Below are 26,915 nucleotides of genomic sequence, written 5' to 3'. Positions count from 1 at the left end.
GACAGGAAATAATTAAAATTAGAGCTGAAATCAATGGAATTGAAACAAAGTAAACAACTGAAAAAATTAACAAAACAAAAAGTTGGTTCTTTGAAAAAATAAATAAAATTGATAAACCATTAGCCATGCTAACGAAGATAAAGGTAAGAGAAAACTGAAATTACTAACATCTGTGATGAAAAAGGAAATATTATGACAGACACTATAAAAATTAAGATAATTAGAAATTATTTTGAAATCTGTACTCCAATATAATAGAAAATATTGAAGACATCGACAAATTTCTAGAGGCATATGATATACCTAAACTAAATCAGGATGATATACACAATTTAAACAGATCAATCTCAAGCAAGGAAATAGACCAATATCTCTAATGAGTATAGATGCAAAAATTCTCAATAAAATTCTGGCAAAAACATATGAAATACAAAAACATATCAAGAAGATAGTGCATCATGATCAAATAGGGTTCATCCCAGGAATGCAAGGTTGGTTCAACATACAGAAATCAATAAATGTAATCCATCACATCATAGACTCAAAGGTAAAGATCATATGATCATCTCAATAGATGCTAAGAAAGCATTTGACAAAAATATGGCATCCCTCAATGTTCAAAACGCTTTAAAAAGTAGGGATAACAGGAACATACCTCAACATTGTTAAGGCTATCTATGCTAAGACCGAGGCCAACATCATTCTAAATGGAGAAAAATTGAAAGCATTTCCTCTAAAAACTGGAACAAGACAGGGATTCCCTCTGTCATTACTTCTATTTAACATAGTTCTTGAAACTTTAGCCAGAGCAATCAGACAGACAAAAGAAATTAAAGGGATACGGATAGGAAAAGAACTCAAATTATCACTATTTGTAGATTATATGATTCTATTCCTAGAAGACCCAAAACATTCCAACAGAAATCTCCTAGAACTAATAATTGAATTCAACAAAGTAGCTGGATATAAAGTCAACACCCATAAATCAAAGGCATTTTTGTGTATCAGTGACAAATCTGCTGAAACTAGGAAAACCACCCCATTTACAATAGCCTCAAAAAAAAATACTTGGGAATAAATTTAATGAAAGAGGTGAAAGACATCTACAATGAAAACTACAACATGCTAAAGAAAGAAATTAAAGAAGACCTTAGAAGATGGAAAGATCTCCCTTGTTCTTGGATAGGCAGATTTAATATTGTCAAAACGACCATACTACCAAGAGCATTATACAGATTCAATGCAATCCCAGTCAAAATCCCAATGACATTCCTTATAGAAATATAAAAAGCAATCATGAAATTCATCTGGAAAAATAAGAGACCCAGAATAGCCAAAGCAATTCTTAGAAGAGTGAAGCTGGTCGCATTACTATTCCAGACCTAAAGCTATACTATAGAGCAGTAGTAACGAAGCAGCATGGTATTGGAACCAAAATAGACCTGTAGACCAGTGGTACAGAATAGAGGACATAGAGTCTAACCCAAATAAATTCAGTTTTCTTACATTAGACAAAGGTGCCAAAAATGTACATTGGAGAAAAGATAACCTCTTCAACAAATGGTGCTGGAAAAACTGAAAATCCACATGTAACTAAATGAAATTAAACCTTTATCTCTCACCATGCACAAAACTCAACTCAAAGTGGATCAAGGACCTAGTAATTAAACCAGAGATCTTGTACCTAATTGAAGAAAAAGTATGCCCAAGTCTCTATCATGTCGGATTAAGCCCCAACTTTCTTATTAAAACTCCTGTAGTGCAAGAATTAAAAACAAGAATCAATAAATGGAATGGATACAAACTAAAAAGCATCTTCTCAGCAAAAGAAACAATCAGTGAGGTGAATAGAGAGCCTACAGAATGGGAGCAAATCTTTACCATAAGCACATCAGATAGAGCACTAGTCTCTAGGATATGTAAAGCACTCAAAAACCTTATCACCAAAAAAACAAATAACCCAATCAATAAATGGGTCAAGGAACTGAACAGATACCTCTCAGAAGAAATTATACAATCAAACAACAAACATATGAAAAAATGTTCAACATCTGTAGCAATTAGAGAAATGCAAATCAAAACTACTGTAAGATTTCAACTCATTCCAGTCAGAATAGCAGCTATCAAGAATATAAACAACAATAGGTGTTGGAGAGGATATGGGGAAAATGGCACACTCCTCATACATTGCTGGTGGGATTGCCAATTGGTGCAGCCAATCTGGAAAGCAGTATGGAGATTCCTTGGAAAACTTGGAATGGAACCACCATTTAACCCAGCTATCCCCACTCCTCACTCCTCGGTTTATACCCGAAGGACTTAAAAACAGTATTCTACAGGGACACAGGACAATGTTTATAGCAGCATAATTCACAATAGCTAAATTATGGAACAAACCTAGAGCCCTTCAGTAGATGAATGGATAGGGAAACTTTGGTACATACACATAATGTTCCACTCAGCATTAAAAGAGAATAAAATCATGGCATTTGCAGGTAAATGGATGAAGTTGGAGAATATAATGCTAAGTGAAACAAGCTAATCCCCCAAAACCAAAGGCTGAATGTTTTCTTTGATATGAGGATGCTGACACATAATGGCGATTGTGGGGGAGAGCATGGGAGGAATGGAGGAACTTTGGAGGGGGCAAAAGGGAGGGAGGGGAAAGGAGGGGCAAAGGGTAGGAATGATGGTGGAATGAGTTAGACATCGTTGCCCTAAGTACCTGTATAAGACACAAATGATGTGAAAATACTGTGTGTACAATCAGTGTCTTGAAAAATTGTGCTTTATATGTGTAATATGAAATGAATTGCATTTTGCCATCATGTATAACAAATCATAATAAATAAAAAAAAAGAATATAGGTAGTGTAGTTCCATTTTGAATAAAGTTTGAAAACATACATGCGTGTGGTAAAACTATAAAGAAAACCAAGGATATGAAAAATACAGAACTCTAAGAGATAGTTATCTCAGGGGGAAGGGAAGGTGATAGGAAAGGGTATACCAGGGCCTCAAAGTAAGGGGAGTGCTCTTCCTTGAACTGGGTTGGGGGTACTTACATGTTGGTATTATCTATATAGCTGGTGTGTGTGTGTGTGTGTGTGTGTGTGTGTGTGTGTGTGTGTATGTATGTGTGTGTGGTGTATGTACACATATACACACACACATAGACTTCATATTCGATAGTAGCACACCAGTACCAGTTGGAGGAGAGGATGACCTGGGGGAAGATACTGGCATATGTTGGGGTTGGAGAAAGAAAGGGAAAATGCTATTTTTTAAACCAGGTAGAAAAATGAAAGGTGAGGATTGGGGAAGGGAAGTTTTTATAATGGCACAAAAAACCTCCATAGGACATTCTGAGCACTACAAGAAGAAAAGTTGCTAAAGATTTGCCAAGTTGGGCAGCAGTTTAGTTATCTGACTGCTTTTATTTTTAGACTCTTTGAAATTCTGTGGTGGGGGGTGTGTGTGTGTCTTGTTTTGTAGGTTTAATATCCACAGAGTTGAAAATGACTCATCATGTTTTGCAAACTACAATTTAGCAGAGAAGCAAAAATAGTAGCTCCATTTGGATTGAAGCTCTTTAGAGACATTCGACACTGCCATTCCCAGGGGTTCTCCGGTCCTCAGAGGATTTCCTGTGTTTCCAGCTAGTCCCTAGGTGGTCACTGGGGTCTCACAGTCCAAAATGCCTTTGTGTGGGTTCCATTAACCAAATTTCAACTCACTTATCGTATGACATAATCTGGCATGTTTTTCAATTTACTTTATCAACTGTTTTGAGGAAATGGGCTAATTTAACAAGGTGTGAAGAGCCTTCCACCTCTGAGAACACAGGGACCTGTCTTTGCAGGCTGACTCTGCCCCATGTGCTATTTTGAACAAGTCAGCTTAAACTCTGAGTCTCATGTGCCCCAGAAGGAAATTGGCCTTGGTCTTAAGGGATCCATTTAGCTTGAAAAGTCCATGATTGATCACTACATTTAGGGAAGCGGTCCAGATAGAGAAATAGATACTTAAAAAGATACTTATTTGTGTGAGTCTTAGATAGCTGGGGATCCTCATCCCTGACTTTTAATCACTCTGAGGCAGCACTTGGGCAGTTCCTGGGCTGTGACATATAGCATGGCCAGGTGCGGGGGTGGGGGGTGCCTGATAAATATGTGTTTATGCAAGCTCAAGGAGAGAAGGTGCCTCAATGTTGGCTACTTAGAGTGGGGTGGCACACCCTGGTCAGCTGGAGCGAAGCTGAAGCCCAGGCCCCGTCGCAGAACTGCTGGGCAGGGGTGGCATGTTTTCAAGGTCCCCACATCATTTGCGGGCACGTCACTGTCTGAGAAGCACTTGGTCTCACCCCAACCCCATTCCTTTCTCTCTGTTGTCAAAGAGAGAACCTTTTACTCTTTTGTGATCTAGTGCTTTAGAGCTGGGAAATTGATCCCCAGGGCTTGAGATGAGAGTCCCTGATGCCTTTTATGCTGAAAAAGAGACTCACCTGGGTTTTCTAACCTCTTCCTGAATTAACCACAGAAGTAATTCCCCATGGCATTGCAGCTGCCGTCTCTCCCCCAGGGCCTGGCAGAAAAGGAAAAAAAAAAAAAATCCCAGGTTGGCACGCTTGACATTTCTCAATGTGAAGTTTTGTTTTTTTCTTTGTTCCTGTGCTTTCCTAGTTAGGAGTTTTTTTTTTTTTGGTCCTTTTGATGACTTTGCCTTTCTTGCTCCCTTATCCTCTGAAGGCAGGGTGGATTTAATTCTCATTTGCATCAGAGCTGGATCTCTTCTTGGCCTTTTGGCTAAGATCAAGTGTAGCATCAGATCTGGTTCATAAATCAGTCACTCCACATCACTTTTCTCTCTCTCAGCCTTCTGGTGCACTTGAAATGTGTTTCTGATTTCTTCTAAAAGGGATCTCACTCCTTGTTCAGCTCTTACATTTCAAAACAAGTTATATCAGAGCAGAGTTTTAAAACAGACACATAAAATGACTCATCCTTCGGAAAACTTTCAAATTTATATGCTATACAGTTGGACAGAGTTGTGATTTGTATTACGTCTTGAATATATGCCTTTCAGCCTTTACTACAGAGAAGAACAGCTGCTGTTTTACTGGATTGGTATTAAGTATCATGTTCTCTTTCACCCGTGCTTGGACTGAGACAGGTAAGTCATAAAAGCACGTACCCAGGGAATCCTAGGGCCAGGTTGTATTGAAGGCAAAAAACATTTAATAACATCATATGAAACAACTTAAAATCTCTATTTAATAAATTGTGTCCTTTTACCGTGTATCTCTTTTCTTTTTTTAAACTAATTTTGCAGTGCTAGAGATTGAACTCGGGGCCTTGGGCATGCGAGGCAAGCGCTCTACCACTGAGCTGCATCCCTAGCCTGTGTTCATTTTTTAAGTCATGTCCCAGAGAAAAGAGAATGGAGGTTTGTGGCTTTCATATGTTAAAGGCACCAGCTAGAAATATGTTGTCTATAGGACTAAGCGTTATTTACAGATTTTAGGATATTTAACACAAAATCTATTCACAGAGTTTTGTCTTAACTTTTGTTTTAATGTGTATATTTTTAGTTGTAGATGGGCTCAATACCTTCATTTATTTATTTTTATGTGGTCTGAGGATTGAGCCCAGTGCTTCACATGTGTTAGATAAGCTCTGTACCACTGAGCCCCAGCCCCAGCCCCTGTCTGAACTCTGATTCTCATCTCCACCAGTGAGTCACAGATCCCTCTGCTGTCCTCCTTTCACCTTCTAGGCATCTATGCTATTTTATGCATCTTTCGTTTACTCACAAATTAAATAGCAGTATTATTATTCATTTGTGCCATGAATGTTTGTTTAGAGTTACCATCTATTTGTGATTTACTTATTCTCTATCTCCTCTTCCCAGACCTTTTGTCTGAGATAATTTATCTTTGTTCTTGAAGGATGTCCTTGTTTAGAGGTGGTGGGGGTAGCTGCTGCTTCCTCCTCCTCCTCTTCCTCTTCCCCTTGCCTCCTCTTTTTTTTCAGTACTGGGCGTCCAACCCAGAGGCTTGCACACACTGGGCAAGGACTTTCCCTCTGGACTGCATCCCCAGCCCAGTTTTAATTTGAGACAGAGTCTCTCTGAGTTGCCCAGGCTGGCCTCAAAATGGTGATCCTTCTGCCTCAGCATGCTGGCTAGCTGGAATTCCATGTACCAAACCATGTGTGTCTTCTTGATGAGGAGTTTTTTGCTCAAGTCTGAGATGTCAGATATTTTCTCTCAACTCCTTGAAGAGTTTGTTCCCTAGTCCTCTAGCTTCTATTGTGTGACTAGTTCTCTGCTTGTGTAATCGACATCCTTCGCTCTGCCATTGAGCTACAGCCCTAGCCCTCATGATTTGTTTTTGGTGACCTGTGGCACAATATCATAAGTATGGGTTTAAAAAAAAAATCACCTTGTTTGGGATTTCCTGGTTTTCCTAAATTGAAAGATTTGTGTCTCCTTAGTCTTGGAAAATTATTAGTGCTATCTCTTTGAATATTGTTTCTCTGTGACTCCCTTTATTGCGTTTTTCTAAAACTTTGATCAAAGGTACGTCTCATTCTGTCTCCTTTCTTATGTTTGCATCTCTTTGTTTCTAGGTGATTTCTTCAGATGTGCCCCTCAGTTCACTAAATCTTACTTCAGCTGGGTCTAAATTGCTGTTTGATGTGTGTGTTAAGTTTTTAAATTTTAATTACAATATTTTCATTTTTCAGTGTTCTTTGTTGGCTTTTCAAATATTTCTGGTCAGTTTTCATAGTCTCTTGCTCAGAACTCATGTTTTTAATCCCCACTTATTATTTTAGATGAATTAAACATATCTTAAAAATGTCTCCCAGAATATCTGAAGTCTTTGAGATCTGAGATTACTTTGATTTAGTTTCTTTTGGCTTTTCCATGGAATTCGCTTGACTTTTCATGGTACCTTCTTTTCCTGTGTGTTTTTCATTTGAATTTTGTGCTCATATTGGTTGGAACTGTAGCTGTGGGAATATTTGATTTGAGAGTGTGTTCTTCTGAGGACAACTTTTTTTCCCCTTTCTCTTTTTGAGACAGGGTTTCACTCTGTTACCCAGGCTGGTGTCAGACTCCTGGGCTCTGATTCTTCTGCCTCAGCCTCCTCAGCTTTCATTGTAGTTAGGTCTATAAGTGTGTGTTACCACGCTGGCCTGGGATCATTTATATTAGATTCTGACAGACATTGGAGACTGGGCTTATTTTTTGGGAGGGGATACTAGGGATTGAACTCAGAGTCACTCAACCACTGAGCCACATCCCCAGCTCTGTTTTGTATTTTATTTAGAGACAGGGTCTCACTGAATTGCTTAGCATCTTGTTTTTGCCAAGGTTGGCTTTAAACTCATGATCCTCCTGCCTAAGCCTCTGAGCCACTGGGATGTACAGGTGTGCACCACTGCGCCCAGCTAGACTGGGTCTACTTTAAATTAGGTCTCTTAGCACAGAGTTATTAGGACCATATAAATAAACAAGGTTCTAAACTTGGAGAGACTTGTGTAATTGCTGCACAAAGCCAGGGTTGAGATAGACATTTGTTCTTTCCTTTTCTCCCCCTCCCTCCCTCCCTTACTTCGTTCCTTCTTTTTTGGCCTGAACAACAGAACTTAGCTGGGTCACTTCTGGAGGCCAGCAGTCCAAGGACTGGGTCAGCAGGCTGGTTCTCTCTGAGGCTGTGAGGGAGAGCCCTGCCCAGGGGTTCTCCTGGCTGCTGGTGTTTGCTGGCAGTCTTTGACATTCCTTATCTCTTAGGAGGATTGCCCGGATCTTCCTTCACCTTCACAGGTGTTCTCTGTGTGTGTGTGTGTGTGTGTGTGTCCAAATTTCCTTTCTAAAATGAGGACAAGAATCATAAGGAAGACTGAGTTAAGGGTAATTTTTATAGTATTTCACACACAGTTGGGACAAGTGGAAGGTGTTGTTCCTGCTTGTGATCGCTGCCCTGTCCCCAGCTGTGCTGCAGTGGACAGTACTCTGGGCCTCTGTCAGTGGCTGGGCTGTCACTCACCTAACTTCTCTGGGCAACATATCTAAATTACAGGTGGAGACACCTGAACTTTTAAAATGATGACGGCTGTCCCAGGATCAAGAATAGCAGAGTTTGAGCAGATGATGGGATGATTTGGCCACATGTCAGAACCTGGTATTCCTCTGACACTGTTCGTTCCTTCATTTGAGCAGGTGTTTATTGAGTTCCTACAAAACATCACTCACTGCACTGGCTACCAGGAAAACAGGAAGTGTCCCTGTTTCCCGAAGCTCATAGTTGAATGAGTAGGCAGGTAGTTTGATGGTAAGAGGCGTGACAGGTAGAAGCCCAGGGGGAGGCAGTGACCCATAACCAGAGCTTGGAGGGAGGAGGCCAGAGCTGTGTGCTATCTGAAGGACTGGAAAGGCCTGGTGGAGAGCCAGGGAGGGGCAATCAGGAATGGGGACATCAAGATGCAGGTCACCAAGGCCAGAGCAGATTTGGGTTTGGGGAACCGCAGGGTACTTATTTGGCCAGAGCATAGTTGTGGAGCTTGACAGGGGTGAAAGGTGGGCCTGGAGGTCTCACCTTTTGGAAGCACCACTGGAAAAGCCTGGAACTGTCACCAGGACCTGAGTGGTGCTGCCAGGAGGCACTCTGTCCTCGCAGGAGTCAGCTTGTGATTGGAAGAGAGAACCGTGGACTCGGGGTCAGGGCAGCCCTGTGTTAGATGCTGGCTTCCCTCCAGGCAGATCTTGTAGTGAACTTGGCCACCTTCTCTAACCTCCTTCCTCGTGTGATAAATGAGGGAGAATGGCTAGACAACCTCCCAGAGCCTGTTTCCTGTGTTGTGTGGTTTTGTGGGTACGAGTGTCTGTTGTCGGAAAGCAAGAGAAAGCGTGTAAAGGTGTACACACAGAGACCAGCTTACATAAAGGTGGTGCTCAGGTTTCTGAGTGCTTGAAGATTCATTTCCCGTGGTGATTCTGGCCATATCTGGCTTCCGAGTAGCTGTGAATGGTAGCTCTCTACCGCGAGTGGATGTTTGCTGAATGAGTAACTGTGGATGCCTGAAAGGAAACCATAGCAGTCCGACTCCCGTGGCATTGCAGCTAACCCAGCTCTGGTTTTCTTGCTAGATGAGCTCCCTCTGGAACAGCACGGCCTCTCTTCCTTCCCTGCGGAGCTCTTGCTGGAGACCAGCACCATGCCCAGCGCTGCACACGTGGCCTTAACAGAGACAGCGGCGGGGTCCCAGCTGAGCCGGTCTCTTCTCCCCACATCCTCTCCATCTGCCACTAGTTTTGATACGGCCTTTTTAAACCATGGAAAGCAGACCCAAAGTACAGCAGATCACAGTGTCTTTGTGGTAAATTATGGGTCTGTGACGAGTAATGAGGTGGCCTTCGGTGACGATGACATGGATAACTTTTTGCCAGATGCTCCCTGGACTTCTGCACGGATGGTATCCCCAACACAGTCCATCGTGGTCAGCCCACCAGAGCTGCCTGGAGAAACACCCGAGCTCAAGCCCACTCCATCACTACCCACGATTTCCCTAGAGGACCAAGAGGTGACATCAGCCTGGCAGAGCTCAGCCCAGCCACCAGCGACTTACATGGAGTCCCCCAGTCATCCTGGCACCTCTTGGTCAGCTTTTCCCACCTCCGAGGGTATAATTCCAACTCTTAATGGGAACCTGGTGCTTTATCCTACCGGAACCTACAGCCAGTTACCAAGTAGGACTTGGCCAGAGACAGTGGCTCCAGTCACAGAGGACGCGGAGGCCCTGCCCTCGGGCTCGTGGTCTTCTTCGCCTCCACCGCTAGGTGATGGCGGTCCCCAACAGCTATCTCTGCCCCCCGGGGAGGTCTCACAGACTCCACAGCAGGTCCTGGCCACACGCACAGGCACGCACCCCGATGTGACCACTGCTGAGAGTCAGCGTCTGGAGGAAACTGTCTTTCCAAGGCTGGACCCCACCGTCACCGTGTCACAGACGGCCTTTGCTTCCAGGAGCACACAGGCTGCTTCGTTTTCCGCCCCTCCTGCGTTTGTGTCTTTTTCTACTCCGTCAGTGGATGCTTCACACGACCCCTTCCTTCCTGGAGATGCCGGCGACACGTCAGAGTCACCTGGCAGTCCTGTGGTCCCCAGTCACAAGGCGGATACCCTCGTCCTGAGCCCCGTGGCCTCCCTCAGGCCCTACACCTGGTGCGCGTCCTGTGCGGTGGCATCTCCTCGGCACGTTCTGGCCACAGGTTCCGTGGAGAGAGACGTGGGGTCGGGGGATGGGCCTGAGACCCTGACGGTGGCCACGCTGGCAGCGAGCAGCCCCTCTCCGTGGAGCAGCGAGGCCACCGACCTGTCTGAGTTCGAGGAAGATCCTCAAGATTATAACACCCTGTTCCCCTCCAGGCCCGTGGTCTCCCTGGCTTCTCCATCCCTGAGGGTGTCGGAAGCCAGCCCAGGCGTGTCGGCCGAGGTGGGCACGAGCGGCGTCACCAGCGCCCAGGTGTACTCTTCTCTTGACCACCTCTCTGCGCCAGTGTCCCTGGGGCCTGCCTTTGGCTTCTCCCCGGTGGCCGACGCTCGAGGAACGCCATCCAGTGTGACCGCTGTGTCTTTCTCGGTCACTGCCAGCGTCCTCCTCGACTCGGCTTTCTCTGTCACAGTGAAGGAAAGCACGCCGTCCCTCTGGGTCAGAGACGCGAGTCTGTCCCCCTCTGAGACTCTGGTTCCTCCGGCAGAGCCTTCACTTTTCTCCCACCAGGAACCCCCGGGGGCTTCTGCCCAGGGGTGGCCGACTGTCCTGGATCTGGCGTCCAGCCTCCCCTCCACGCCTCCGCTGGACCTAGGCAGCCCGGCCCCCTCCTCTTCCCAGGCCCCTGCTGCCCCATCTCTGATGCCAAGTGGCCTGTCCCCCATCACGTCTCAGTCCCTTTCTGCCTGGGTGGCGACCTCGGCCTTGCCTGGCCCTGCCAGTCTGCACTCACCGCCTCTTTCTGCCCCGAGTTCCACAGACCTGGCGCCTCCTCAGCTCTGGCCGAGTGCGGACCTTCCTTCAAGGACTGTCACCTCTCTCTCTGGTCCTTCTGACGTGCCGGTGCTGCCGAGCTTCTCCTCGGATCCTCTCCAGCTTGCTGGCTCATCCACGGTCGCGCCCACGGACTCCGACGCCCTTTTGACCTCGGCTCTCGCTGCAACTACCTCCTCTTTTGAGTTCTTGCCCACCCGCCACGGCTCTGCAGCCGCCACGCTCGTGCCCTCCGGCTCCGAGCCCACCCTCGACGTCTCGACTGCTGCGACTCACCCCTGGTCACCGTCCCCTGCTTCCCCTCTGACACCTGTCTTCACCAAGGCTTTTCTGTCCTCGGCTCTGACACCCTCGGAGGACCCGGTCAGTGCTACAGACTATCACACCTCTGTCTCACCCTCTTCCTCCCAAGTCATTCCCACCCGTCCAGTGTCCGTCAGCGACGCATATCTACCAACAGCGTCCTCACTTGTCCCGGGTGGGAGCTCGTCACCCCTGCCCACAGAGCCACCGTCCACGCTCACAGGCTCACCGGGGGACACATCCCCTGAGCCAAGCACACCCAACAGCACTGCTGCCCATACTGTGGACGCTGACCTGAGCAGTGGCACTGGGAGTCCGAGCCCCCCGGAGGGCAGTGTGGCCCCTCCGTTGCCATCCCTCCACCCTGTGACCACCTCCACTCTTGAAGCGACAGTGAGTACTCCAGCACCGGCCACTACCAAGCCACCTTATGTGTGTGACATTACAGTCCCCGATGCCTACTTGATCACAACTGGTAAGGCCCTGCGTCCGGTTGCCTCTCTGGGGAGGGGGCTTTTCCTAAGGTGCTCGTGAGCAGTGCTTATGGGAGACCTGAAATGCATCTATGTATGTAAACTACTTAGCCCAGTACCTGGCACTGAGCAAGCACCCTGAAGATTACCTATTAGTGCTTGCAATAAAAGCAAATAGAGGATTTAAATGAACCATGGAGCTTTTGGTAGGGTCTTTGTCTTCAAAGCTCATAGCTCAGTGGGCACATGGATGACATGGTTGAAAGGAAGCCCGTTCTCATTGAGTTCAAGCAGAGTCGGGCAGTTGCATAAGGGTAACCTTTGCAATTTTACACTGATTTACTATTCTTGCTTTTGCTTTTATATATCCCTGTAAATGTCATTTGGATCCCAAGGAAAGAAAAATGGAATGAATAAATGTCCTCTGAACGTAGTCACAGACTTTGATCCTCTGCCCCGCCTGTAGCCTCGGTTGGTGGCCAGCTGAGCTCCAGGGTCCTGAGCATTGTGGGCTGCTCCAGCCACATTGGGCTGCAGCCCACCTGGGGACATGCTGTACCAGGCCGACTTCTCTCAAGGGCAGTGTCCAGGGAGGAGGCCTGCTCGATCAGCTCTCCATGAGAAGTGACTTGGACGTACATGACGTCTGGTGGGCTACGAGTGTGTGTTCGCCTCCAGCCTCACGTGACAGATCCTGGCTCTGTGAATTGGTTTTGGTGGGGATAGTTTTGATGAAGAAGGGAGAGAAAAACGGCAGGAGAAGCAGGGAAGAAGTGGAGTAGAGTGGATAAAGAGGAAGAGGCACGGGAAAAGGTGCAGGCGAGGACAGAGAAGAGCATGCCTGGTCCGTTTCCCCCATGCCGAGTGCGGTGGACCATGGAGCCTCTGCCCACCACCAGGACAGAGCCGCCACCCTCGCAGTGGGCTGGGACCCTGGCAGCCTTGGCTCTCCTCACCCCATAGTAACCTCTGCAATTCAGGTGACAAATCGTAAGTGTGTGTCCTTCTCGAGGCTGTGAGGGATAGAGTCAAGGAAGACGTGGTCTTAGAGCCTGGTAGGGAAGGCGGTGAGCCATGGGCTGGAAATTAGGTAATGGGAGGAGGAGGTGACTGGTAGGAAATGAGGTTGGAACAAAATTAGACACTTCAATCTGTAGGACCAAGGCAGTTGAGCCGTGAGAGGAGTTTCTCATTGACAAAAATATTTTCATTCTTTTTTTTTTTTCTAGAGTGGTTGGATGTAAGGAGCTTATTAAAGGAGTTACTGAAAGCATCTTTATCTCTGAGATACTAGGATATTTATGATACAATGTTGTATCTTTTAAAATTCTTCTGCACACAACTGGAAACCATTTTAGGAGTACCTCTGAGAACACTGGGCATCATAGAGGATAAATTTAACTTTCATATGTGGTATACATTTAATGACGCCCTTTATTAGGTATCTATGTTTTTAAACTGCCTTTTGGAACAAAACTCACCTCTTACGAGTGTGCTTTGTCAGCTGTGCAGAGCACCCTGTTGTCACTTTGCGTTTGGAGGGGAGATAGATGCCATCTCTCGCTTTCAAGTAAGGCCTTTGACGAGAGGACAGATCAGCTCATCTCCAGTGCTGGCTTAGATTTGACCTCGGTGGCTTTCTTTTTATCTATGAGAGAGTCTGGAGTGGGGTTTGAGGTGGTTCTTTGCAGTGGAGTTCTGTAAGAAGGTAGAACCACTCTAGGTGCTCTTGATCCTTGGTGTCCTTGCAGGGAGACCCTTGACCACAGGTGTCCAGCGGGGGTGACCATGCTTCCTGACCCATGCCCTCTTCGGGAGGGCTCCTCACCTCTCTTCTGCTGGCTCTGGGGAAACTATAGATAGTTGGCTAAATAACTGTAAGAGCTGTTTCCGGATGATTCTTTTTCTCCCCAGAGACTGTAGTTCTCACATCTCAATGTTCGTTTTATAATATCTTCCTCAGATTGCTTAGGGCGGGTGGCAGTTATGGTGGCTGTGGGGCCATGTAGAGCAGCACCTGGCTGTGGAGTCACATGCAGTCCATGCTCTCTGCTTCCCCTGATGGTTCTTCTGTTTCTGACTTTCTGTCTCTGTCCTTCCCCAACCTTAGCTCTGGAGGCCCTTCCTGTCCTCCTCTCCCCGTCCCTCCTTATTTCCTTTCTTAAATAGGACATCTTTCCATTCTCCCTTCTCCTTCCTGTTCATTCTGTCTTTCTCTTGAGATCCACGGTCCACTCTGATCCACCTGGAGCCTGTGCAGACTGTGGTGGCACCGGCATGACCCAGCAAGGTGCTCCAAGTCATGGATTTGTCCTAATCGTCTCATGAGCTAAAGGAGTGGTCCCCCTTACCATTTTATATCCGGGTCACTGATTTGTTGGGAAAACAATCAAATGTAACTTGTATTTTTTTTAAAAAAATTATTATTAGAGCTTTATAGTCATACCTAGTAGCTGGGTTGGTCCTGACAAACTCACACTTGCATGGAAGTCGGCTTCAGTTCATGATCCCTCCCTTTCTCTCCTGTGCCCCCTTCCCTCTCCCATCCTCCTCTCTCTACTAGACTTCCTTTTGCTTGCCTATTAATTTATATTTGGTTGGTTCTTTATGTCATCTTATCCTTCCCCCCTCTTTTCCTTTATTTCACTCTAGCTTCCAAGTGTGAAAGAAAACATTTGACCTTTGAGTTTTTGAGTTTGGCTAATTTTCCTTAGTATGATATTCTCCATCTCCATCCATTTACCAGCAGATGCTACAATTCATTCTTTTTTATGGCCGGGTAGAACTCTGTTGCAAATATATATGTGTGTACATACACACACACACACACATATAATTTATTAATCTGTTCATCTATTGATGGGCACACTTTTTTAAGAATAAAGAATGTGGAATGATTCTCTCTCCATTTATAAAAATTAAGATCAGGGAAATGAAAAATGGAATAATAATATCAACTGCATCCTAATTTTGTGCTATGGCAAGTTGATGGAAGAGGAAGGAAAAACTGGTGGGGGAAGGGAGGGCAAGCTTACTAAATACTCAGTGGACACAGGGCAGCAGGCATACACATTAACGTGAGTTTTTAAATGGAACTTTTTAGATGTGAAAAAAATTCAACAGAACTAGGCTAACTAGGCTGTAGTTTGAGAAATATTTTATTTCCTGCACAAAAATTTTAAATATGGGAATTGGGATGATGTTTTTTCCCCACCCTCAGTGGTTAACATTCTTCACCTGCTGCTTTGAAGAGGGAGGAGGCCCTAGAAGGGAAAAGTCTTCTAGTTGTGTCGAGCAGCATCTTAAAGCCTTTAAAAACATTGCTTCTGAGAGCTTCTAAAGTCTGGTGTTTTGCCATTCGGGCCATAGCCAGGGGACAACCTGCTGTTTGTTGAGATAGAAACGGGAACTGGAAGCTCTTTGTCCCCTGGCTAACACATTTTGGCATAGCTTGGTATTCCTAGTGATGCTCAGCTGCACGCGGTGGTTGTCTTTGATCTAGTGCTGGCCAGAAGAGCAGTGCAGGAGTACATCATCACCTCCATCAAGGAAGTGCTGAGGATTCACTTCAACCGCGCGGTGGAGCTGAAGGTGAGCCGGCTGGACGTGCGGTTGAGTCCGACGGCACGCGATGAGGCCCTGCCAGTTCTTCCTCTAACCCCTCTGCTGCTCCTTCCCGCTCATCCTCTCCATCTCCTCTCAATGTCATTTCATCGGGGAAGCCTCTCCTGATGCCAGACAGGGTCAAGTTGAGTTCATTGGGGGGACATTTTGGCAGAGTTGGGACAGAGGGTCTCTCAGACCAGAGGTGACACTTTTGGGGGTGACCTTAACAATTTTTGCTTCCCTTGATTGACATTAAAGGACTTGGGTTTGAGTTTAAATGAAATCTCAGAGTGAGTGCATAGGCATCTCTCAGTACATTGAGTGAGACGGAGATGGATTTCTGAATCTTCTACACCAGTCCCCCCAGGGCCCCTTCTCCTAGATGAGCTGAGGGAGTCAGCTCTCTAGACCTGCGTCATCCACAAGGTGACTGCGAGCACACGAAACGGGGCTCTTGTCAGAAACTGAGATGTGCCCTAAGATGTGCTCCCATGTGGTGGAGCTGAAGATTTTAAGAATAGAGTGAAAAGAGGAATGGAAATATCTCCCTTATAATTTTTTTTTGTATTGACCACATATTGAACGATATTGTGTTGTGTTAAGTAAGGTGTATTTAAGATGAATTTCCAGTAATCTTATGTTTTTTAATGTGGTCTCTAGAAATCTTAAAATTGTCTAAGTGGCTTCCATGGTATTTTGGACAGCGAATGCTTAATATAGAGAAAGTGCTCTTTTCTGTGTGGTTTAAACATGACGAACACCTTGAATTCTCTGTAGCTCGTTATTCAGTTCATATTACTGGCTATTGTTTCCTGCTGCTCTGGTAATTCTGAGCTGTTTTTGAGAAGATTGAAAGAATATAAGAGTAACTAAAAATTTTGATTTTCTGTGAAGCACTACCCTTTCATTTAAAATACTGATATATATATATATATATATATATATATATATATATATATATATATATTTTAAATTTAATGTATTATCTTTCTGCCCAGTACAACTTCCTCTCAGCTTGAATTGTCTTTTGTATTTTTTATTTCCCTAGGTTTATGAACTATTCACTGACTTCACTTTTCTGGTAACATCCGGTCCTTTTGTTTACACGGCAATATCAGTCATTAATGTGCTTATTAGTAGTAAACTTGTGCGTGACCAAACTCCTTTAATCCTGTCTGTGAAACCTTCTTTCTTCGTGCCAGAGTCCAGGTTCCAAGTCCAAACAGGTGAGACAACTGAGCATAGTTGTTTTGATTTGTAAGTAGAATTTCATTTTATTTTTATATTTTTTGAAAATGGGAGATTATTTTAGAAATTATTCATTCATTTGTTTATTTTTTGAGACGGGGTCTTGCTGTGTGCTCAGGCTAGACTCTGACTTCTAGTAAAGCCATTCTCCTGTCGCACAGCCCCTCGGGTGGCTGAGACTACAGGCGTGTGCTATTGCATCTGACTCTGTTATTTAATTTAGAAAATCTTTAAAATTATGGAAAAATTTCAAGCATATATAAAAGTACACAGACTAGTTTGATACCCCCCGGGTACCTACCATATGGTTTCCACAGTGTTCAGCTTCTAGCCAGACTCATTACATCTATACCCCCATTCACTTTCCCACCTGTCACATTATTTTGCAGTGAATCTCAGGCATTGTATCATCTCACTTATAAATATTTTAGCTTATACCTCTGAAAGATAAGGCCTGTTAAACACACTAGCTCACACCCACACACTCACACTCTCATACGTATATATCTGTCCACAAAATTATCACACTCCCTAAATTTAACAGTAGTTCCTTAATATCATACTTTTCTTTTTATTATAGACATTTTTAAATGTATACAAATGTAGAATTACATATGCTCATCCTGAGCTTAAAATAATAATTTTACCAGTTCTTTTTATCTTTCCTCCACAGCTTTTTTGAGGACCCCAGAGTGTTTTAAGACAATGACAGATATTATGTCATTTTTCCCATAAATACTTAAGAATTCATCTCTAATGAATTTATATACCTTTGAAGTGTTTTGTCAGTAGTACCTTGTGATGCTCAAATCGTTATCTTAGGTGTTTTTCCATTTTAAGACAATACCAGTCACCCTCATATTGCACATATTTATTTGGTACAAATTTGGCTTTCTGCATTTCCATGACACGATCCATAGAAATAATACTATCTGCCCTTGGGCCCAGGAAGCAACTCGATGTTCCGCTTATCCTTCTGCAGCCCCAAGAAGCAGTTGAACTGCCAGTCCTCAGAAGTGTGGCCCCTGAGGGCCTGAGAATCAGACAGGCAGACGTGCTGACCCACCCTCAATCCTGGGCAGCAGCTGAGCACGTTGGCCCCTGGAGGCCCTGCACAGCTCTTGGATAATAATGGGTGCCCTGTGCGATCCCACCAGAACATTCTGGCTCCCAGGCAAGACACTGCAGGCACTGATAGGTACCCTGCCCCACTACCAGGCACTTCAGCGCATCCACCTGGGCCCACCAGAATGGTCTTGCCCCTATACAATGTTCAGAGAAACTGACATGTGCACCACAGATGGTGGTACAAGACTACAATCCCTGCAGCCTGGGCCACTGAGACTTATGCAGATATTGCTGATGTTGATTATAGCTGAAGAAGCTCCACTGAATACCCACCTAGAACCAAAGCCAGTGCAGCCTTTCCAACCGCCGTCCTAGGACATGCGGTCAGGAGAAGTCTTTTATTATGAAAGGCATGTTATAAAGTTGGTAGAGGCAGCAGATCCACCAGATATACCAATGTCAGTGTAGGGACACAAGAAGCATGAAAAAACGCGACACCTACAAAGGAGCATGGCTCTAGCAATAGACCACAAATAAAAGGAAATCAGTGAATTGCCTGAAAAAGATACAAAATAATGACTTTTTTAAAAACTATTTTTAGTTGTAGGTGGACACAATACCTGTATTTTATTTATTTATTTTTAAATTGTTGATGAACCTTTATTGTATTCATTTATCTGTTTGTGGTGTTGAGAATCAAGCCCAATGCATCACACCTATGAGGCACATGCTCTACCGCTGAACCACAACCCAGCTCTCTTTATTTTATTTTTATGAGAACCCAGTGTCTTATGCATGCTAGGTGAGCGCTCTGCTTCTGAGCCACAACCCCAGCCCCCAAATAATGACTTTTTAAGGACTTAATAAGATACAAGAGAACACAGACAATTCAGTGAAATTAGGAAAGGTAACTCCTGATAGAAATGAGAAATTCAGTAAAAAGTTAGCATTTCATAAAAAAGGGCCCAACATAAATCATGGGGCTAAAGAACTTAATCAATAGAAATAAAAAACACAGTAGAGAACCTCAACAGGAGAATAGATCTAGCAGAAGAAAAGGATTTCTGAACTTGAAGACAGGTCTTTTAAAATAACTTAGTGAGACCAAAAAAACAACAAAAATAAAGTATGAAGAAAGCCTTTGAGACTGTGAGACACCATTGAGTGAGCAAACATTCACAGTGTGGTTATTCCAAAGGAGAAGAGAAAAGGCATAGAAAAATCTATTCAATGAAATAATTGCTAAAAATGTTCCAAAACTTAGGAAAGATGGATATTCAGGACCAGTAAGCTCAAAGAACCCCTGCAGATTCAACCAAAACAGATCCTCTCTGAGGCATATTATGGTCAAATCATCAAAAGTCAAAGGTAGAATTCTAATGATAGCAAAAAAAAAAAAAAAAAAAAAAAAAAAGTTAGGTCACATATAAAGAAATCTCCGTTATGCTAATAACAGACTTTGCAGCAGAAACTTTATAGTCCAGGAGAGAATGGAATGGCACCGTCAGAGGCTGAAAGAAACGAAACAAACCCCCAGCAATGAAGAACACGCTACAAAGCTATCCTTCAGAAAGGAAAGAGAAATCAACTCTTTTTAAGGCAAACAAAAACTGAGGGATTTTATAATCCCCATACTGGACCTACAATAAATGCTTAAGAGAAGCCCCACACTGGAAATGAAAGGGTAATAACTACCACCATGAAACCTGTGGAAGTCTAAAACTCACTGGTAGAGCAGATGCACAGAAGAGGTCAATCAGTACACAAAATGACCAAGCCCCCAGACCTCCAAAACAGCAAGGGAGGAAGAAAGGAACAGAAGATCTACAAAACACCCAGGAAAAAACCAAGAAGTTGACAGAAATATGGCTTTCCTTATGAGTAATAACTTTGACAGTAACTAAATTCACCAATCAAAAAACATAGATAGACTGAATGGATTTAAAAAATCAAACCAAAACAACAAAAAATGACTATGCTGCCTACAAGAAACTCACTTCTCCAAATAAGACACACATAGACTGATAGAAAAGCAATGAAAAAGATATACCATGTAAATGGAAACCGAATGTGAGCTGAGGGAGCTATATTTATAGCAGATCAATGGACTTTAAGTGAAAAACTGTAAAGAGAGACAAAGAAGGGCCCTCTATAATGATAAAGGGAAAAATTCAATAAGACGAAACAACAATTATATATACACACAATGCTGGTGCACCCAGTTACGTAAAGCAGACGTTATTTAAAGATTTAAAGGAGAGAGAGACTCTATTACAATAACACTGGGGACTTCAGCCCCTGGTTTCATCAACCGACAGGTGGTTCAGACAAAAGAATCAACAGAGTAACGTTGGAGTTAGACCATACTGCAGACCCAATGGACCTGATAGACATTTACAGAACATTTTACCCACCAGTTGCAGAAAACCATTCTTCTGTCAACACATGGAATGTTCTCCATTATGGACCATATGTCTAGCCACAAAAAAGTCTCAACAAAGTCAAAAAAATTGAAATCATAGCTCATGTCTTTTCTGATTACCATGGGATAAAACTAGAAATCAACAAGAGCAAATTTAGACATTGTACAAATACATGAACATTCACAACGTTTTTTTTTTTTTTTTTTTTTTTAGAGAGAGAAAGAGAGAGAGAATTTTTTTTTAATATTATTTTTTAGTTTTCGGTGGACACAACATCTTTCTTTGTATGTGGTGCTGAGGATCCAACCCAGCGCCACGCGCAAGCCAGGCGAGCGCGCTACCACTTGAGCCACATCCCCAGCCCTCACAACATTCTTTTGAATGGCCAAGTGGATCAACAAAGAAATCAAAAGGAAATTAAAATCTTCTTGAAACAAATGAAAATGTAAACGACATACCCAAACTAATGGGATATAGCAAAAGCAGTGCTAAGAGGGAAATTTATAGCAATCAGTGCCTACATCAAAGAAAAGTTAAAGAAAAATTTCAAATCAACCTAATGTTACAACTAAAGAACTAGCCAGAGAAGCCAGAACAAACCAAATGCAAAATTAGTAGAAATAACAAGGGTCAGAGGAGAAATAAATACAAATGAAAGAAACAATTAGAAAGATCAATGAAATATTGAGTTTTTTTTTTTTTTTGAAAAGATAGATACAATTGACAAATCTTTAACTAGTCTAAGGGGGGGGGGCGGGGAGGGGAAGGAGGGGAAGAGAGAGAGAAAGGGAAGGAGGGGGAAGAAGGAAGGTAGGTAGGTAGGGAAGAGAGAGAAGGTGGGGGTGGGCACAGCCCAAATAAATAAACTCAGAGATGAAAAAAGGAAGACATTGCGGCTGATACCACAGCAATATGAGAGATCATCCTGAGGGACTATTAGGAGCAACTGTATATCCACCAATTAGAAAACTCAGAAGAAACGGATAAATTCCTACACACATGTAACTTACCAAAATTGAACCACAAATATGTAGGAAACCTGAGCAGACCAATAGCAAGTAATGAGATTGAATTAGTAATAAAATGTCTCTCAACAAAAAAAAAGTTCAGGATCAGATGGCTTCGCTGTCGAATTTTATAAACTCTTTAAGGAAGAACTGACGCCAGTTCTTCTCAAGCTATTCCAAAGCCTTGAAAACTAGGGAACTCTTCCAAACAGAGTCTTGAACGCCACCTTATACAGATACTAAAACCAGACAAGGACACGACAATGATAAAAAAAAAAAAAAAAAAAAAAACTACAGTCCAATATTTCTGGTGACATAGATGCCAAAATTCTCCATAAAATACTAGTGACGTGAATTTCATAATATGTAAAAAAATTATAGGGGATGGGAGGATTAAGTGAGCTGTAGATAGGGTAAAGGGGAAAAGGGGAGAGTGGGGAACAGAGGAGGCATAAGAGTAGGAAAGACAGTGCAGTGTCTTGGTCATCATGACCCCAAGCACATGTTTGAAGACATGAAGGATGTGACCCTACTTTATGTACAACCAGAGATATGAAAAGTCATGCTCTATCTGTGTAATATGAATTGTAATGCATTCTGTTGTCATATGTAACAAATTAAAATTTAAAAGAATTTAAAAAAATTATACACCATCATCAAGTGGGATTATCCCAAGGAGGAAAAGAAGATTCTACATATGTAAATCAATAAACACATCACAACAAAAGAATAAAGGACAAAAACCATATAATCATCTCAACAGGTGCAGAAAAAAGTGCTTTTGATAAAAGTCAACATCCCTTCATGATTAAAAACCCTCAAAAATTAAATACCTAATACTTAATATAGTTAAGGTTGCATATGAGAAACACATAGCCAACCTCTTGCTGAATGGGAAAAATTAAAATTGTCATTTCTAATATCTGGAATAACACAACACTGTCGATTGTCACCACTGTTATCCAATGTGGTACTGGAAGTCTTGGCCAGAGCTGACAGGCAAGGAAATAAAGAACAGCCGGATGCCAAAGGGCCAGGCAGTCGAAATGTCCCTGTTTGCAGCAACATGAGTTTATAGCTAGAAAAACCTGAAGACTCTAAAAAAAAAAACCTGTTAGATCTTATGAATTCAGCAAGGTTGTAGGGTACAAAATCAAGAAGCAAGAATCAGTAGTGCCTTAATACAACAGTACTGATACTCCTGAGAAAGAAATCAAGAAGGTATCCCCTTCAGGATAGCTACCCAAACAAACAATAACAACCAGAAAGCACTCGGGAATAAGTTAACTGAGGAAGCGAATGGTCTCTACGATGAAGAGCATAAAATGCTGATGCAAGAAATTAAAGAGGACACACACAGAGCAAAAAATGGGAACATATTCTATGTCCAAGGATTGAAAGAATTAATGTGGTTAAAATGTCCATCATGGGCCTGGGGATGTGGCTCAAGTGGTAGCACGCTCGCCTGGCATGCATGAGGCACTGGGTTCGATCCTCAGCACCACATAAAAAATAAAATAAAGATATTGTGTCCACCTGGAGCTGAAAAATAAATATAAAAAAAGTCCATTGTACCCAAGCAATCTATAGATTCAGTGCATTTCCTATGAAAATAACAATGATGTTCCTAACAGAAGTAGAAAAAAAAAAACTTATAAAATTTGTGTGGAGCCATGAAAGAACCAGAACAGTCAAAGGAATCCTGATCAAAAAGAGCAGAACTTACTGGGCGTTGTGGTGTGTACCTAGAATCCCAGCTACATGGGAGGCTGAGGCAGGAGGATTGCAAGTTTGAGGCTAGCCTCAACAACTTAGACCCTGTTTGAAAATAAGAAATAAGAAATTAGTTCAAAGTAAGAACACAAAATTAGTTCAATGTGTAGCTCAATGACAGATGACCCTGTGTTCAAGGGTTCTATCCTCATTGCGAAACAAACAAAACCCCCAAAGCTGGAGAAATTACAATACCTGGCTTCAAAACATACACAGTGATAATAACCAAAGCAGCTTGTACTGCACAAAAACAGAATTGTAACCCAGTGGAACAGAATGGATAACCTGGTATAGATCCACGTATTTACAGCCAACTGACTTTTCACAAAAACATACATTGGAAAAAAAAAGGATGTTCTCTTCGATACATGGTGCTGGGAAAACTGGACATCCATGCAGAAGAGAGAAACTAGATCCCTATTTCTTCTCCATATACAAAAAACCAACTCAAGGGGCTGAGAGTGTAGCTTCATGGTAAATTGCTTGCCTGGCATGGGTGAGGCCCTAGGTTCAATGAATTGCCAGTAATCACACACACACACAGACAAAAGGAAAAAAGTCAACTCAAAGTAGATATGAAAACTATGAAACTACTAGAATAAAATATAGTGGAAATGCTCTAGGACATTGGTCTGGGCAAGGTTTTTTGGATATGACCCAAAAAGTACAGGCAACGAAAGCAGAATTGACAAATGGGATTGCATCAAATTAGAAAGTCTCTGAAAGGCAAACAGCGAAGAGATGGTCTTCAGAGGGCAGAAGTGATTGCAAATTCTGCATCTGACAAGTGTTTCTCTTCTACAATGTGTAAGGAACTCAACAGTAAAACCCCAAACAATCTGATTAAGAAATGAATCAATGACCATAGGAGACATTTATCCAAAGAAATTATATGTGTGGCCAACAGGTGTATACTAAGGGCTACCAATTGCCCAGCCTCACTAAGCATCAGAGAATCACAAATCAGAACCGCAGTGAGAGATTGTCTCACTTCAGAATGGCTATACCAAAAAGACAGAAAAAAAAAAAATCAACGTGGCAAGGATGAAGAGAAGAGGGAACTCTCATACATTGTCGGTGGGAGTGTAAATTTGTATATGCATTACGGAAAAGAACATTCATATATTCATTTGAGGAAACATGGGGGTTCCTCAAAAACTAGAAGTTTGGTACCATTTGGTCCAGCAATAGCACTACTGGATATATGTCCAAAGTAATTGGTATGTTGAAGAGACACCTGCACTTGCATGGGTAGTTTCAGCTCTATTTACAAAAGCTGAGACAGGGACTCAAACTAGACCTTCATGGGCAGTTGAATGGATAAAGAAAATGTGATATATATACACAGTAGAATATTATTTGGGCAGAAAGAAGAGTGGAATTCTGTCATTTGCAGCAACGTGAATGGAACTAGAGGACATTAAGTGAAATAAGTTAGGGATAGGAAGCCAGATACCACGTGTTCTCATTTACAGATGGAGGCTGAAAAGTGGATGTCAAAGAAGTAGGGAGTAGATTGGTGGTTACCAGAGCCTGGAAGGGATGTGAGTGGGGAAGGAAGGCTGGAGAGGACTTCTGATGTTCCCTAGCACAGAATAACTGTGGTTAAAAACAATTAATTGTCTCTTTTTAAAATAACTAGTAGAGAGGATTTTGAACGATCCCAGCACCAAGAGATGATAAATGCTTGAGGGGAGAGACGTGCCAGTCACTCTGATCTAATAGTTATAGGCTGTATACATGCATGGAAATGATATGCCCTACCCCCAATATGGATCATCGTTATGTGTTAATTAAAAACAAAAAGCTATTTAAAAAGTTTATATTAAAAAAGAGAAACAAGCTGGTCCTGGTGGTGCATGCCTGGAATCCCAGCAGGAAGATCAAGAGTTTATCATCAGTCTCAGCAACTTAGCCAGGCCCTAAGCAACTTAGTGAGACCCTGTCTCAAAATAAAGAATAAAAAGGGCTGGGGATGTGGCCCGGTGGTTAAGCACCTCTGGGTTCAAACTCTGGAACCAAAAAATTAAGTAAATAAATAAATTTAATAAAAAATTTTTTAAAAAGAACGTTTGAAAAATAGAGAAATAAAGCACCACAGCACTGGATCGCATTCTATGGGTGAATTTGTTGATTGGGGTTCTATTTTTTTCACTCTCTTCATTCCGTGATCCTCAAGAAGCACCTCACTCATGGGACCTGATTGCTGTCCTTGTTTTCAGTGCTTCAGTTTGTGCCTCCAAGTGTGGATACCGGCTTCTGCAACTTCACCCAGCGCCTCGAGAAAGGCCTGATGACGGCCCTCTTTGAAGTGAGGAAGCAGCACCAGGGGACGTACAACCTCACGGTGCAGGTGAGACTGTCCCTGGGTGCAGAACTGAATGCGGATCCTGTAGAGGGGAAACTGCCCCTCAGTGTTTCCTGTGCTGAGCCCTCATTGCCCCCAGTGGGGGACACCCAGGTGATGTGTCCCCGGGTCATCTCCCTATAGTACAGCCGGAGTCTGGTAGGCACGGCTTGAGCATCTTGGAGACCGCAGAGTAGCTGACAACCAGGGAGGTCGGTGTGGTGAGCTGAGGACATGACCATGGGCAGGAAATTCAAGAATGTTCTGAAAAGCAATGCTGTCCATCTAAACAGCCAAGGGGGAGTGCCTCAACATACTGCTGTTTTCCTAAATGTTGTGTATCCCTCATCCAAAATGCTTGGACCAAGAGTGTTTCAGATAACAGAGTTTTTCAGATTTGGGAATATTTGTAGAGACTTTACTGATTGAGTTTCCCAGATACTGAAAAATCTGAAATGTTCCTAAACCCAGAACTTTCTGAGTACTAACCTGGTGCTTAAAGGGTGTTGGATTTTGGAGCACCTGAGCCTTCAGGCTAGGGAGGCTCTGCCTGTGTTATGGGATACCTGAGTGCAGCACCTCAGTCTAAGCCGAGGTGGTGGCTTCACATCCCAGGATTCGCTTTGTACAGATCATATGGAAACTGCTGATGTTTTCACATTTCTTTGATTTTTTTCCCCCTTCATATTCTTTGTTCTAACATGCCTGTTATCTAGATCTTGGTGCCTCTGGATTCACCTTTCATATTTCTTATTTTCCCCTCACATTTTCCATGTCTGTTTATTCTCTATTTTTTACAGATTGTCTAAACGGTCCCTCCAGGTCACTAATGCAGTCATCCTCTCTGGACATGGCATTATTCATCCTCCTGTAGACTTTTTCTTTAGCAAACCTCTCTCTCTCTCTCTTTTTTTTTTATTTCCATTTTTCTTTGCTTCTTTTTCACAGTAGCCTTTCCTTCCACGATGCCGGTCGTCTTGAACGACAGTGCAGTGTTACCTCTGAGGATGTTAATTTGAATTTTAAAAATCTCTCCTTTGTTTCCTAGCTGTGTGTGCTTTCTCTGCAGTCCTTTGCTCTGCGTGCTGGTCTTACTCCTTCGCCCCTGTGCTGTCTCTGGAGGTGCCCAGGTTGCTAATGCTGGAGGCTGGTCCAGATCCCTACAGCCATGTGCCCGCCCTGCCTCCAAATGGGGGATTCCCAGGGTGCTGGCAGCTGGGCAGAACATACTGGTGCGGGCTTCCCAGTGCAGCACGTGGTCAGAGGTGGGCAGAAGCGACCACTGTCAGGATGCAGCAGAGAGACACTGACCTCTTTTTCATGGCAGGACGGAGCTTTCTTTCCTTTTTCTCTCGCGTGCCCTGGACTTACCTGTCTCTGCCCTCTGTCTTACATAGGGTCCAAACCCACAAGGGGCCTTTTGTTCCCCAGGGACTTGTTTTCCTCTGGGAGCAGTTCTTTGGCCTGTGCTGGCCTGGGTGTGGCATTGAGAAGTGGGGGAGGAAGGGATCCGGGCAGCTCTTTGGCACAGATCTTTTAATTAATCATCCCCATTACCTCTCTGGCCTGCTTGTGTTCTCTGTTCCTCTGCTCTCCCCAGGGTGTCTCTCTGGGTCC

General features: G+C 43.4%; 1 protein-coding gene and 1 non-coding gene across 6 annotated transcripts in view; both read left to right on the top strand.

The window, feature by feature from the left end:
• Window positions 1-26,915, top strand: part of Kiaa1549 (KIAA1549 ortholog) — a 145,156-nt gene that overhangs the window by 46,482 nt on the left and 71,759 nt on the right. For all 5 annotated transcript variants that reach the window (XR_013435441.1, XR_013435440.1, XM_078040609.1 and 2 more), the window contains exons 2-5: window positions 9,153-11,828; window positions 15,329-15,417; window positions 16,481-16,658; window positions 25,174-25,304. Coding sequence is in view for 3 of the 5 variants with exons in the window: in XM_078040609.1 (XP_077896735.1) it covers window positions 9,153-11,828; window positions 15,329-15,417; window positions 16,481-16,658; window positions 25,174-25,304 (3,074 nt within the window). In the remaining 2 variants the exon portion in view is untranslated. The remainder of the gene's footprint in view (window positions 1-9,152; window positions 11,829-15,328; window positions 15,418-16,480; window positions 16,659-25,173; window positions 25,305-26,915) is intronic.
• Window positions 4,785-4,975, top strand: LOC120892119 (U2 spliceosomal RNA). Its single transcript, XR_005736777.1, has one exon. It is a non-coding gene; the product is annotated as a U2 spliceosomal RNA (small nuclear RNA).

Source organism: Ictidomys tridecemlineatus, chromosome 2 (assembly GCF_052094955.1).
Source record: "Ictidomys tridecemlineatus isolate mIctTri1 chromosome 2, mIctTri1.hap1, whole genome shotgun sequence".
Taxonomy (NCBI): Eukaryota; Metazoa; Chordata; class Mammalia; order Rodentia; family Sciuridae; genus Ictidomys; species Ictidomys tridecemlineatus.
This window is presented reverse-complemented; position numbering and strand designations above follow the sequence as displayed.